Below are 13,938 nucleotides of genomic sequence, written 5' to 3' on the forward strand. Positions count from 1 at the left end.
CTTTAGGCTTCCTTCTCTGGCCTCTGCCTTTGTGTCCACAGCTCTGCCCCTGGAGTCATTCTTCCCTTTTCTTAAAGGATAACATGAGTTAGTAGAGTAATTCTATCAGTCCATTTCCTACAATTAGAATACTAGAAGTCCAAATGCTCTATTTTTTTTTTTAAACATTTCACCAGGTCTGTCCCTTTCAGTCCACACTGCCAGTGTTTTTGCGATATAACATTCTCAAAAACCTCGCGTGTCTCCCATGTATATCAAGGGGATCTCCACCATTAAACAAGAAGGTTCTCTATAGATTCTTCCTGGAGAAGCCTGTCTCTAGTCCTGGCTTCTGCTAAGATGTTTGATTGGATCCACGAGTCACGTGCCCAATCTCCACAGCAAAGGCTGTCTAGCCTCACCGCTGGCCTTTCTCCAGAGCATGCTTTCTCAAAGCCAATTTCCTACTTTTAGCGTTCTTTGGAATCTGAAGAGGCAGAGAATCTCCCAAATCATCAAGCGCAGGCTTTTTGCTAACAGTTCCATCTCCAATACACTCCTTTCCTCTCACATTTTACTAGACGCAGCAAAGGAGAAACCAGGCTGCATGTTCCATGCTTTGGTTGGAAAATTCCTCAGCCAAATATCCGAGTTCACTACTTACAAATTATGCTTTCCCTGACTAGCAACTTAGACAAGAACACAACAATAGAGGGTTGAAAAGTAGGCTGGGGGAAATGGGTGAAGAAAAGCAAGAGGAGAATTAAATTTATATTTGCCAAGCACTTTCCTTGTGTCCAAGTACTACAGATCAGTAACTGGGACCTTGATAGGCAAGCTCCATTTTCATCAGGATGAAAAAGTAGCCAAAGACCTCAGAACGTGTCCCCACTCAAACATCTCTGCCTAACGTGGCTGACTATTTCTGCCTCGGCCCTCCCCAGGTCCACGCTTTCGGTCAAACATGGCAGCCACTGACCCTGTCATCAAGCACCTGTTCCTCCCTCAGGTACTGCACTTCAAAGTCTATGTCCCACAGCAAGTTCTTCTGACACCTCCTTCCTGCTCCCAGCTGCTCTCCCAGGCTGCAAACAGGTCTTCTCCCAAGGAAGAAGGGATACTGGATCAGGGTGGCCCCTTGGGGTCTGCCTCAGGGAAGACCCAGAAGGCAAAGAAATTTAGCATTTGACTCATTCTCTGTTCCAGCTAAGAATTAACACACAGCACCATAATAATCTAAACTGTGTTAAATATAAGTTTGGTTTATTTTCATAATTTTGTGCTTTATTTTTCTAAGATTTACACTTTTAGTCCCTGGCGCAACATGGATTTGATTTAAGTGGTATTTATCCAGGACTAATGGTGTTCAGGGGAGGAGCTACAACAGCCAGTGGAGGAGGGGATTATGACCTTAGGACTCGGGTTCTATGTCAGGGGAGGCCCTAGGCCTCGGAAGGGCAGGGCCTTGTCCTTCAACTCCTGCTGCTGCCCCAGGGAGCCCTGGAACCTGGCCAGTCTCAGGCCTATAAAGGAAGCTTTTCTTTTGGTTGGTCCTCCCTGGTCAGGAGGCTCTTCCCTAATAACCTCAGCCCTGCAGGAGGAAAGCAACAGCCACAGCACCATAAAATGAGTGAAGGGGGTAATTTAAACCTGAGATTTCCTTTACCTGGGGAAGCCCTGGTCATTCCTGTCATTCCTGAAATACCCCTCTCCTACATCCTCCCAGGCTGTCCTAGACCAGAAAAGGCCAACACAACAGATAGGTGCCCCTTGCCCTCCCCTTCCTCAGGGCAGACACTATAATCACGGTTCTCCCCCACAAAAGGGTGATGGTATATTTTACATGTCAACTAGGCTGAGCCACTGTACTGAGATATTTGGTCAAGCACTATTCTGGATATTTCTGTGAGGTTTTTTTTTTCTTTAATTTTTTAATGTTTATTTAGTTTTGAGAGAGAAAGACAGAGCATGAGCAGGGGAGGGGAAGAGAGAGGAAGACACAGAGTCTAACGCAGGCTCCAGGCTCCAAGCTGTCAACACAGAGCCCAACACGGGGCTTGAACCCACAAACCATGAGATCATGACCTGAGCTGAAGTTGGACGCTTAACTGACTGAGCCACCCAGGTACCCCAATGTGAGGGTTTTGGGGGGATGAGATTAACACTAAGACTTTGAGTTAAATAATTAATTAATTAAAAAAAAAAAAGACTTTGAGTAAAGCAGATTACTCTCCATAATGTGGGTAGACTCTGTCCAATCAGTTAAAGGCCTGAACAGAAAGACTGACCTTCTTAGAAGAAGAAAAAATGCTGCCAGTGAACAGCCTTCAGACTTGAACTGCAACTCTTCCCTGGGTCTCCATCTTTGCTGGCTTATCCTGCAGATTTTGGACCTGCTGGGCCTCATAATCATGTGAGCCAACTCCTTAAAACACACCCCTTTCTCTCTGTATATGTATATACCCACATCTTTTTGGTTCTGTTTTTCTGGAGGACCTTGACTAACACATCTAGTGATCCAGACAACCACAGAATCTGTCTCAACACAGCCCTCCAGGAAGCACTCCCAGTTAGCAAGCAAAGTGAACTCACTGACCTAGGGCTGTGCACATCCAGAAGCTGGTATTGTCGCTGGCTTAGTACACAGGGCCAAGTGCATGCTTCTGTGTCCCTGCACTCCAGGCTCTTCTGAGAACTAGACAACCACCCTGGACCCCAGGTTTCCTCATAGGCTTTTCCTAGTTCTAACCAGGCCTTGTTCCCCACCCTTTATACCCCCTGAAGAGAAGGGTGGTTGAGGAGGCTCTAAGTTTTTCTTCTCCAGTAAACTAAAACCATAAGAAAAGCCCACTGAAGATGGGAACTATCAAGGCCATTGAACACCTTTTACATCAGACCAGGCTGGTAGTTACCAGGAGGTGGGGGGCGATAGGGAGATACCCAGCTATCCATCCCTCTCACAGGTCTTCGGAGGGATAACATGGCACCTACTAGTGGTCACTGGGAGTATAAACTCATCTGGGTATCTTCCAGATTTTATGACTCTGAGTGACACAAGATTCTAATTGTGTTTAACTTGAAATCCTTGTAGCTAAGCAAAAAGTACCCAGAAATAAGTGCACATGTACTCGCCACCCTGACGTACGGAGCTGGTAGAAAAGGAGGGTGTACACCCAGCACCCTCACTTGTTGACAGGTGATCCTGGGCCCACCACACCTTCTAGAGCTTCTGTTTCTTTATCTACACAGAACACCCACTCAGGAGGCTCATCACAGGCCTCCAGTAAATGGGTATTGTTCTGAGGATGAGGGAGAGTGGTGGCTCCAGAATCCAGGCAGGGCAGTACAGAAGACAGAGCAGAGAAGAGCCAGAAGGCCAGCCCCAGGGATCTGGCCCAGGGGCTCAGCCACCAGAGAGGCAAAGGGACTGTCGCTCTCCCTTGCCGCTAGAGAGACAGGCCAAAAGGAAGGCCAAGGTAAGACTGACCTTGAGGGCAGGAATCTCCACACTGTCGCCGAGGCTGATGGAGCCTGAGAGGATGGTCCCTGTCATCACAGTGCCTTGGCCTCTGATGGAGAAACAGTGGTCCACAGACATGAGGAATGGTCCCGAGGGGTCCCTCGTCGGGATGGGAATCTGGGACGTCAGGAGCTAGAAAAGAGATGCTGCTGCCACACCCTGCTGGGGAGAGGAGCTGAGTGGGGCAGGGCAGAGGAGGGCAGAGGGAGTAGCCAGGAACGGGGCAAGCTGGCCCAGATCAGAAATGGACCACTTCCTGATTACACTCCAAACTCCTGCTGTGCTCTCAGCTCCTCTCGGTTCAAAGGAACTTCTCTCTCCTCTCATTGGGATAATGAACAGCCTCCTAACAGGCTGACCCCAGGCCCTCGCCTGCACTGCAGCACAGGGACCTGCTGCAGGACAGCCCTGGACGTGTCAGTCCAAGCCTCATGCTTTCCTAGCCTTCCGAGCCTGCGGAATTTAAGATGTGTCATCATCTAGCCCCTAGGTACCATGGAAGCCTCGTCCCCCACCACTTGCCCTCTCACAGCAGGCACCAGCTGCTGGCAGGCCCTGGAAGTGTACCAGCTAGCTTCACCTCCCTTCTCCAGGGACACATCACCTCTGGGAAGGCTTTCCTACCCTTTCCGTATGGCTCCCTTCCCCAGCCCATCGTCAACCAGTTAACATACCACTGTGATCATTTGTTTATTTGTCTCCCTCCTAGAGCCCTGAGTCCTTCCAAGTATCTGTAGCAGCTGGCACGGTGCCCAAGAGAGGGACACGTGTCCAAAGGATGCAGGATAGCAGGGCTGCCACCACATGTGGTAGGGAAGGAGGGGGTGAATGCTGTTTCTCTAAGCCCCGGCAGAGACAGAGGGACCACCTAACGTCTGCCAAGGCCTGGTGTTGCCCCCTCAATTTGTGGTTCTGAGTTTTCTTCTCCGCTGACACTTTCCACCAGCTTTGACCTCAGCCAGCCCCTTTTCCTCATGCTATCTATGTGCTCAGAAATGTCAGAGCTAATTCCTTATAAACAAATGGAAATAAAGGCTGCATTATTCCTTTTATTTTGCTGCTTTCTCCTTTCATCAGGGAAGAGGCTGTCAAAAAGTATTCGGTAGTGAAGGTTCTAAACTCTCAGCCTTGTGATAACAATTCTGGAAAAAGACTAAAGATTCAAAACAGGCTTTGCCTGATATTTATGCAGAGGCTTCTTAAAGGAATAGGCAAACATCTTTCATAGCAACATGGGCAAATTCTGCTTTAATAAAAATGACTGTCCCAGGCTCCCAGACCAGTGCTCCCTGAAGCTGACGAAAAAATAACAAAAGCGTCACCCAGAAAAGGTTTGCTTTGCAGAGTCAGCCAGATCAGCACCTTGTTATCATAGAAACGGTGGCAGTGTACTCGGTCACATTTGATCTTGGCTCTGTGGGTCCAGATACAGGTGGACCCCAAAGACACCCAACAACCGACCTGGGACTAAATGCCAGCTGCACCACATACTTGCTGTGAGACTTTGGGCAAGTTACTTGACTTCCCTGAGTCTGACACTTTCCTTGGTAAGATGCAGATAACTTAAGCCTCCCAGGGCCACTGTGAAAGCTAATGATCATTGTGAAAAGGTTAATGATCACTTAACCTTCACACCAAGTCCAAAGGGAAGTGGTGCTGGGATTTTCCCTACTTAAAACTGAGGGAATAGAGGCAAGAGACAGCAGGTGGTAGGCCCAGCACGCAGCCCCAGAGTCGAGGTACCTCGCCACTCCGCCCCTCTTAGCGAGGGACACTGAGGTCCCCCTTCTCACCGCCATCCTTCCAGCAGCATCACCACTACCTCACCATCCCCAACCTGACCTCTGGCCACCCTGGGCACCCCACGGTGGCTGGGCTCCCTCCCTTTATCTACCACTGAGCCTGGACACAGAGCCTGTGCCTCAGAGGCTCCACTATTTGGTGGAGACCATGAGGACCTGAGCTGCACTGCCCATCTCCATCAGCCAGTGGGACACACTGGGGGACAGGCACAGTCTGCAGGCCTGGAATGGATGACATGGCCCAGAGCTCCAGGAGGCAGGAGCTGCTGTGTCCGGGTGGGGGTGTTCAGCAAGAGAAAGGAAAAAGAAAGACTTACGAGAGTGTGGACAGCTGGGCAGGACTTTGAACGAGATGGGGTTGGGGGGGGGGGGCTCTGCTTCTCTTTTGGTTTAACTCTTGCAGGGAGGTGAGGGCGGGTATACTAAGGTGCTCATGTACCTGGGGGAGGGGTGGTGGTAGTTAAAGGAACCAGCTCAGAGTCGTCTTGCTGGGGTGCCTCCTCTCTCTCTCCCCGTCAGACCAAGCAGGACACAAAGGGACCTGCCTGAGTGGGACTGGGGCCAGAGACCAGCCTGGATTCAAGTACCTCAATGAGCTCTGAGATGCCCTGTGGAGCTTCTGTTTCGGGGGCCTCTGGTCCCCCAGGCTTGGCTGCCACGGATATAATCGGTGCACCTCGGAACCTGAAATGGAAAAACAAGCCCCGCCAAGTTACAGAGATCACCAGCACGGACACAGCACATCTGTGGAGTACCTGGCAGAGCACCAAGCACTTCAGATAGCCTCTCCTTCCATCCTTTGGAAAGCATCAAGGAAGAGTACCATCATTTTCCCACTCGGCAGATGAGGAAACAGAGGCCCCACAAAAAAACCTTTGGATTGGACGATAGAATTTAAAAGGGCGCTCTTAGGTTTTAACCACCACGTTCAGAACCCACCCTGAGGAGGCAGCAGTGAACCCTGGCCCCCAGGACGCTGAATAAAAGACCCTCTTGAAGAAGACCAGGAAATACATCCTAGTTTCCTGCAGAGACTCGGGAAATACTGGTTACCAAAAAGTCCCTGAAGATGCATCTGGAAACACACTTCCACTATCCCAGTGTCTAATGGGGGGGTGTTCCTGCCTGGGCCCTCCTGAAGAGCCTCTCCTTCTTTAAGAAGAGATTCTTACTGTGAGTAGACATTTATCTTTCCCAGTGATTTTTAAAAAATGGAAAAGAGAACATATACAACCCATAATCCTGCCATTGTGGTGTGCTTTCTTCCAACCTTGGTTTTTCCATGCGTTGCCAGGCATTTTTTTTTTCTTATATTTTGGTTACAGCATACATAAAATTTCACATCCTTCTAGCTGTTATTTGCCATTATAGCATAACAAATTTTCTGTTGAATGATAGCAACAACAGCGATAACAACTCACTTGGCTGAGCCACACATATTGCCTGGACACCTTCACTGACAGCTCACAGCACCACTATGGAACTGTCACCATTTAAAAAAAATTTTTTGATGTTTATTTATTTTTGTGTGTGTGACAGAGAGAGAGAGTGCGAGTGGGGGAGGAGCAGAGAGAGGGAGACACAGAATCCGAAGCAGGCTCCAGGCTCCGAGCTGTCAGCACAGAGCCCGACACGGGGCTCGAACTCACAGACCGCGAGATCATGACCTGAGCTGAAGTCGGATGCTTAACCTACTGAGCCACCCAGGCACCCCGGAACTGTCACCATTTTATAGATGAGAAATTGAGGCTTAGAGGGGCAAATTAATTTGCTCCAAGTCATTGGAGCAAACTCCAATCCAACCCATGTGGCCCTAGAATCAAGACTCACAGCTTCCATGTTATAATTCCACCATCCAGGCCTCCTCTTTCTTTCCTAACGGCTGCATAATAGTGTTACCCAGAATTTACACGCTTTCCCCCACCAATGTCACTGATTTAGAACATTTCAAATTTTTCACTATTATAAGTAACACTGATAAAACATGTTGGTGAATGTGAGTGAGTTTTCCCCCCCTTGCTTTGGGGTTCATTCATAAGAAAGAAGTCTAAGACTCAATATACATTGAAAAATCAGCAAGATGGTAGAATAAAGACATTCAACAAGTCTCTCCTCCATAAAAGCAAAAAAAGAACAGTGGCAAAAATCATCAGAAGTAACTTTTCCAGAATTCTAGAAATTAACCAAAGGTTTGCAGCAATCTGTGGAATGTTTATTCAAGAAAAATGGCTGAACCTTGGTAAGAATAACAGAGCTTTGTGGCAGGGCACCTGGGTGGCTCAGTCAGTTGAGCGTCCAACTCTTGGTTTCGATTCAGGTCATGATCTCACAGTTCATGGGATCAAGCCCCAGGTCAGGCTGTGTGCTGACAGCATGGAACCTGCTTGGTATTCTCTCTCCCTCTCTCTCTCTGCCCCTTCCCCACTTGCACGTGCTCTCTCTCTCAAAATAAATAAATAAACATTTTTTTAAAAACAGCTTTGTAGGGGCGCCTGGGTGGCGCAGTCGGTTAAGCGTCCGACTTCAGCCAGGTCACGATCTCGCGGTCCGTGAGTTCGAGCCCCGCGTCGGGCTCTGGGCTGATGGCTCAGAGCCTGGAGCCTGTTTCCGATTCTGTGTCTCCCTCTCTCTCTGCCCCTCCCCCGTTCATGCTCTGTCTCTCTCTGTCCCAAAAATAAACGTTGAAAAAAAAAAATTTATAAAAAGAGCTTTGTGGCATTTTAACTTGCTTTATTCCCATCCACCCCTCCCCAACTTTGCACTAGCCCTAATAGCCAACATCTGCAATCAGAATGGAAGCCAGCAGCCTGACAGCAGGTTGCAGAGTGGGTTTGAGTTCCATCAAAGCCCCTTTCCCAGAGAAGTATCATAATTTTTCCAATCTGGTAGCTCCCTGGAAGACTATATTTACAAGGCTATCTTTATTTGACCTGCTTTGGAGTTTGCCCAGTGTGAACAGCATTTTCCTCGAGGGCATTTGTTGAAAACAATTAGAGGCAGCTGCTTGAGGCAGAGGATAACAGTTTGGGCAAACTGGTCATAGAAGGAAAAGCTGGGAGCTCCCATGGGAGGTTTGGAGCTTTCCTGGTAGTCTATAAGGCTATTTGACAGCAAAAAGCTATGGGCATGCCTGGGCACTGTCAGGAAAGATATGAGAAGGCCCTAAACTCTCACCTTTGGCTGATCGTAAGATTCTATGCAAGCAGGAAGTGAAGGCCAAGGCAGAGTTGTCAAATGCCTGCCTGAGCACTGAAAGCATGACCCAATAGAAATCCTTGGCAGGGACCCCTGAGTGGCTCAGTCAGTTAAGCGTCCGACTTCTGCTAAGGTCATGATCTTTCAGTCAGTGGGTTCAAGCCCCACATTGGGCTCTGTGCTGACAGCTCAGAGCCCGGAGCCTGCTTTGGGTTCTGTGTCTCCTTCTCTCTGCCCCTCCCCCCACTTGCACTCTATCTCTCTCTCACACACACACAAATAAATAAACATTAAAAAAAATTTTTTTTTAATCCTTGGCAAAGACTGGGAGACTTACTGATTCTAGGCTTAATGAAAATCTCTGTCTAATCATTAGCTGACCAGTAAGCTAACTGAGCAGAGACTTCAGTGGTCACACATGACTGCACAGAATTACTTCACAAAAGTCACTAACAAAATAATAGCAACAAACTCTGAAAGTGTGGGTGAAGAGAATCTGACATCCAGAACTGCCACATTATATTATTCTGTATGTCCAGTGTTCAACAAAAAAATAACAATACAACAAAGAAACAAAAGTATGGTCCATCCACAAAGAAAAAAAGGAGTTAATAAAAATTGTTCATGAGAAAGCCCTACTAGACAAAAACTGAAAATCAGCTATTTTAAATATATTCAAGAAACAAAGGAAACCATGTCTAAAGAGCTAAAGGAAAGAATGAAGATAATGAGTCACCAAATAGGAAATATCGAAAAAGAGTTAGAAATTACAAAAAAGAACCAAATAGAAATTCTGGAATGGAATAATTTGAGCAGGCAGAAGAATCAACAAACTTGAGAATAGGTCAATAGAGGTTATGCAATCTGAGGAAAACTAAGAAAAAAGAGAGAAGAGAAATGAACATGGCCTCAACGATACAGGAGACATCATCAAGTACATCAACATATGCATATTGAGAAGTTCCAAAACAAAGGACAGAGATGGGGCAGAAAGATCTGAATAAACTTCAAAAACTTTGGAAGTTTTTGAAGGACATCTACAAAGCTCAGCAAATTCCAAGTGGGAAAAACTCAGAGATGTGATCTAGACACACCATAATCAAGCTGTCAAAGCCAATGACAAGGAGAAAGCAACCAAAGAGAAGTGGCTCATTCAGTACAAGGCATCCTCAATAAGATTAACAGCTGTTCTCTCATCAGAAACCAGGGCAGCCAATCCCAAATACCTAAACAACAATAACAACACCCCCCAAAATCTATCATAGAGCAGACACTTGATAAGTATTTATTAAATAAATGAATAAATGAACAAGTTAAAAAAAGAAAAGGAAAAAAAAAAGAAATCATGGCAGCTTAGAAGGTAATGCAGATGCCATATTCAAAATGCTGGAAGTTAAGAAAAAAAAAGTCAACCAAGTCTTATGTTTCCAGCAAAAGAAACCTGCTTCAAAAATGAAAGAGATGTAGAATTACCATATGGCCCAGAGATTTCTATGTATAAACTCAAAAGAATGGGAGGCAGGTACTCAAACAAATACTTGTGCATGTATGTTCATAAAAGCACTATTCACAAAAGCCAAAATGTGGAAACAGCCTAAGTGCCCATCAATGCTAAGTGAATGAAGCCAGATGTAAGAGGTGACATATTGCGTGATTTTTATGAAATATCCAGAATAGGCAAATTCAGAGAGACAGAAAACAGACTGGTGGTTTCCAGGGCTGAGGGAATAGGAAACAGCTGCTTAATGGGTACAGTGTTTTTGAAATCAGATAATGGTGATGGTTGTGTAATTCTATACACAATAAAAGGGTGAATTTTATGGTATGTGATTTATCTCAATTAAAAAGAAAAAAAACATACATTGAAAGGTTTGCTACCCTTTTCACTACCACAGTGAACATCTGGTATGTCTATTTCACTAAACATATATCAAAAGCTCATTATTTTTTATACATACCTCATTTTAATTTGTATTTCCTTAGTAAGCCAGATAATGTTGAACATCTTCCATCTGTTTACATACTAAGTGTACTTTCAGGGGACATTTCCATACCACTTCTGGTTCTGGTCTTTGCCTGCTCCAGTAGATGCACTCTTACCTTCCCTAAAAATTTCTCCAAAGTGCCTCTTTGTATGCAATCCAGTGTCCAGCACAGTGGGGGTGAAGGGAAGGGGCGGAGTCAAGTACCCACAGTCCCAGCACCTATGCTAGAAGCTCTGCACTCCTCATGTTATCAACCCCATTAGGTGGCTGTGATTCCTCCTCCTCCAGTATTACAGAAGGGGGTCCTAAGCTGGCCAGGTTCTGTCATTTGCTCTAGGTCACACAGCTAATGAGTGGTGGGGCTATGATTAAAAGGTAACTCTGGGTTTACCATCCCCCTGAGAATATCAAGAGAACAGTGTTCCATCTGCCTGAATTTGGAAAGTGACTGATCTTCAAAGATCAGGGAACATAACATATTTAAGTCCTATAAATGGAGTAACAAAATCCTTGCCCTTCAGTAAATTTTATTCTCAAACCAATGAAAGAAAGATGATAATAACTATAATGACAGTACTTAATATTCTCAGTTTGCTATCACTTTCAGATAAAGACATAAATTTACTGGATCCTTAAAACAACCCTCGGAGGTAGGAAGAATCATTAACATTCCCATAACGTTATTTGAGCACTATGTGAGTGGCATAATGCTTGGCTAAAAGCCTTCATACACATCACCCCCATTTAACCCTCGATGGTAATGAAGGGAGGGGTAAAACTGGCATTTTAGAGATGGGGAAACTGAGGCACAGAGAGGTTAAATGATTACTAAAGAGTCGTAAGTGAAGTAAATGGCAGAGGCAAAAAGCCATGTTCTAGAGTAGTGTCCTTCCCACTGTGTTGGACATCCTAAGGGTGACCCCCACCATCCCTCCCCTGGGAATGACTACTGCGTCAGATGTCACCACGGCTCCCTTGAAACAGAAGAACAGAAGATGGAGTCCGGTGCCCCCACCCATCAGGACAGGGCTGGGCTGCTCTGCTCCATTCCCTTCTGCCTCTATTTCAGTGTCACCTTCACACGGGTCACTGGTCCTAATGCCCTCTTCACAAGGTTCGTCAAATCGACGTACCACTTAAGCTATTACTTTCTCAGTTTTTTTTCCTTTAAAACAGTTCACGTTCCTCCTTAAATACATTTATTGAAAAACATGACTCTGTTACTATCTACATGGAAAACCAGTATCATCTGCAACAAATAAAAGGCACAGGAGAGGCCCTCCCACCACCAGCCACAAGGACAGCCATTGGCAGATGGGTCTTCACTCCCTCTGCTCTGCAAAACCCGTGCCTAAAGCCTAGTACACTAGGTGCCCACACCCAGGAGACGGCTTGAGTTTCGAAGCCCCGCTCGAGAGTCTAGTCCACCCCACACTTTTGCCTTCACCACCTGACCTTTAAGTTGAACAGGAGACACAGTGGTTATGGCATAAACTTGGTAATGCCAGCTGTGTTATTTTAATTTAATTTAGCATCATAAAACAACAGTGTGAAAAATAGCTGTTTCTATGAGAGCTAAATAGAATTATTTAGAAAGATGAAATACAGGCAGATCTCTTTACAACCTGGTGCCAAATTAAGTGCGAATAAGAAAATGATAAAAGACTTCAGAGGAGGCTGTGAAAACACAGAAAAATTCACTCACGCTGCTGTGCAAATTGGGCTTCACTTTAAGGAGACCCAAACTGCAGACGGTGCATTTGGGAATGGCTTATATGCAAAAGAACTCAGGGTGCCAGTCAGCGGGCTCAAACTAGAAGAAAAGATGGGGCGGGCAAAACATTTTCCAGCAAGTGACAGATATAACAAGGTCATGAGTTACTGGGGCAAGGACTTTGGCCACAGGAAGCCATGTGATGCCGATACTCACAACAGAACTGAAGCCATTTGTTTCGTTTTCTCCAGGTTAACTGGAGAACACCTCTAACACACTGGTAGAACTATTCTAACTTATGCTACCAAGAGAAACAATCACACACACACACACACACACACACACACACACAAGCATGCTGCACCTGGATATTAAAAAAAAAAAGCGCCAAAATGACAACCCCAGCTGCCTAAGGTACTGCAGCTGCACTCGCAAATTACAACTTTTTAATGCTGGCAAAGCAACAAACCCTAGAGCTTTTAAAAACATAAATTCTGACCAAGAAGAACATCCAGAATATAGCTTCCTTTCCTGAATTCAGACTAAAAGAATGAATGGTAACATGAATCAGGAGTGCTAACTTGTATTGAAATTACAGATAGTGCAGAAATCACACATGCCTAAACAAAACAGCACGAAGAAGAGGAGATGGGCCTGAATTCAGGATGCAAAATTGCCCGCAAAGCCAAGATGACTCCGATGAGCCTGGATTAGCTGCTAATGGAGAAGGAGAGGCACGATGCTGAGAGCCTTTTATGTTTCCCCAGAGCAACTTATGTTATTGATATTATAAGAATGCACGGATATACTCTAAGTTAAAATATTATGTAAGGTTTCAATGTGCCATTTTTTATGATTCTCTGCTTTAAGGGACATTTGATTAATCACCCACAGTTCCCTTCAGGGGACAAGAAATCTACTACTGCAGCTACAAAAATAAATAAAGAAAACAAAAGAAGGCTATTAAATCCTAGCTAGATACTATTCCTTGCTGAAGGTTCTGAGCCTGGTTAGAAAGTTAGGGAAGCACTAAAGACATACTAGGACCAAGCTGAGACATTTTCTTGAACTTAACCGATGAAATTTAAAGATAACTGAAAAAGAATTAACTTTCTAAGATAACTCCATGCATTTCCCCCCACTCCCAATTTTTTTTATAGTGGTAAAGTAAATACCCATAACAAAAAAAATACACATAACAAAAAAAAAACATAAAAATACACATAACAAAATACACATAACAAAAATACACACCTTAACCATATTTAAGTGTGCAGTTCAGTGGTATAAAATACATCTGTAATGTTGTGCAGCCATCACCACCATCCATCTCCACAGCTCTTTTTTCTTGTAAAACTGAAACTCCATACCGATTAAACAATAGCCCCATCCTCCCATCCCTCAGCTCCTGGCAACAGTACTCTGGCTCTATGATTTTGACTATTCTAATTATCTCATGTAAATGGCATCATGCAGTATTTGCCTTCTTGTGACTGCCTTATTTCATGTAGCAAAATATCGTTGAGGTTCATCTATGTTGGGGCATGTATCAGAATTTCCTCCAGTTTTAGGGATAAATAATATTCCATTGTATGTATTCCACAATTTGCTTATCCATTCTTCCATCAACGGACACCTGGTTTGCTTCCACCTTTCGGCTATCGTGAATGATGTTATTATGAACATCTCTTGGGGACCCGGTTTTCAATTCTTTTGAGTATATACCCAGAAGAAGAACTGGTG

The 13,938-nt window shown here is 45.2% G+C and overlaps 1 protein-coding gene across 3 annotated transcripts in view; it reads right to left on the reverse strand.

Annotated features, from left to right (window-relative positions):
- Positions 1 to 13,938, reverse strand: part of EEFSEC (eukaryotic elongation factor, selenocysteine-tRNA specific) — a 251,615-nt gene that overhangs the window by 133,123 nt on the left and 104,554 nt on the right. For 2 of the 3 annotated variants that reach the window (XM_045494010.1, XM_045494012.1), the window contains exons 3-4: positions 5,889 to 5,985; positions 3,467 to 3,631 (exon numbers count right to left, since the gene is read on the reverse strand). In XM_045494010.1, the coding sequence (XP_045349966.1) occupies positions 3,467 to 3,631; positions 5,889 to 5,985 (262 nt within the window). The remainder of the gene's footprint in view (positions 1 to 3,466; positions 3,632 to 5,888; positions 5,986 to 13,938) is intronic. The other variant, XM_045494011.1, reaches the window with a different exon arrangement.

The sequence above is a fragment of the Leopardus geoffroyi genome, chromosome A2 (assembly GCF_018350155.1).
Source record: "Leopardus geoffroyi isolate Oge1 chromosome A2, O.geoffroyi_Oge1_pat1.0, whole genome shotgun sequence".
Classification (NCBI taxonomy): domain Eukaryota; kingdom Metazoa; phylum Chordata; class Mammalia; order Carnivora; family Felidae; genus Leopardus; species Leopardus geoffroyi.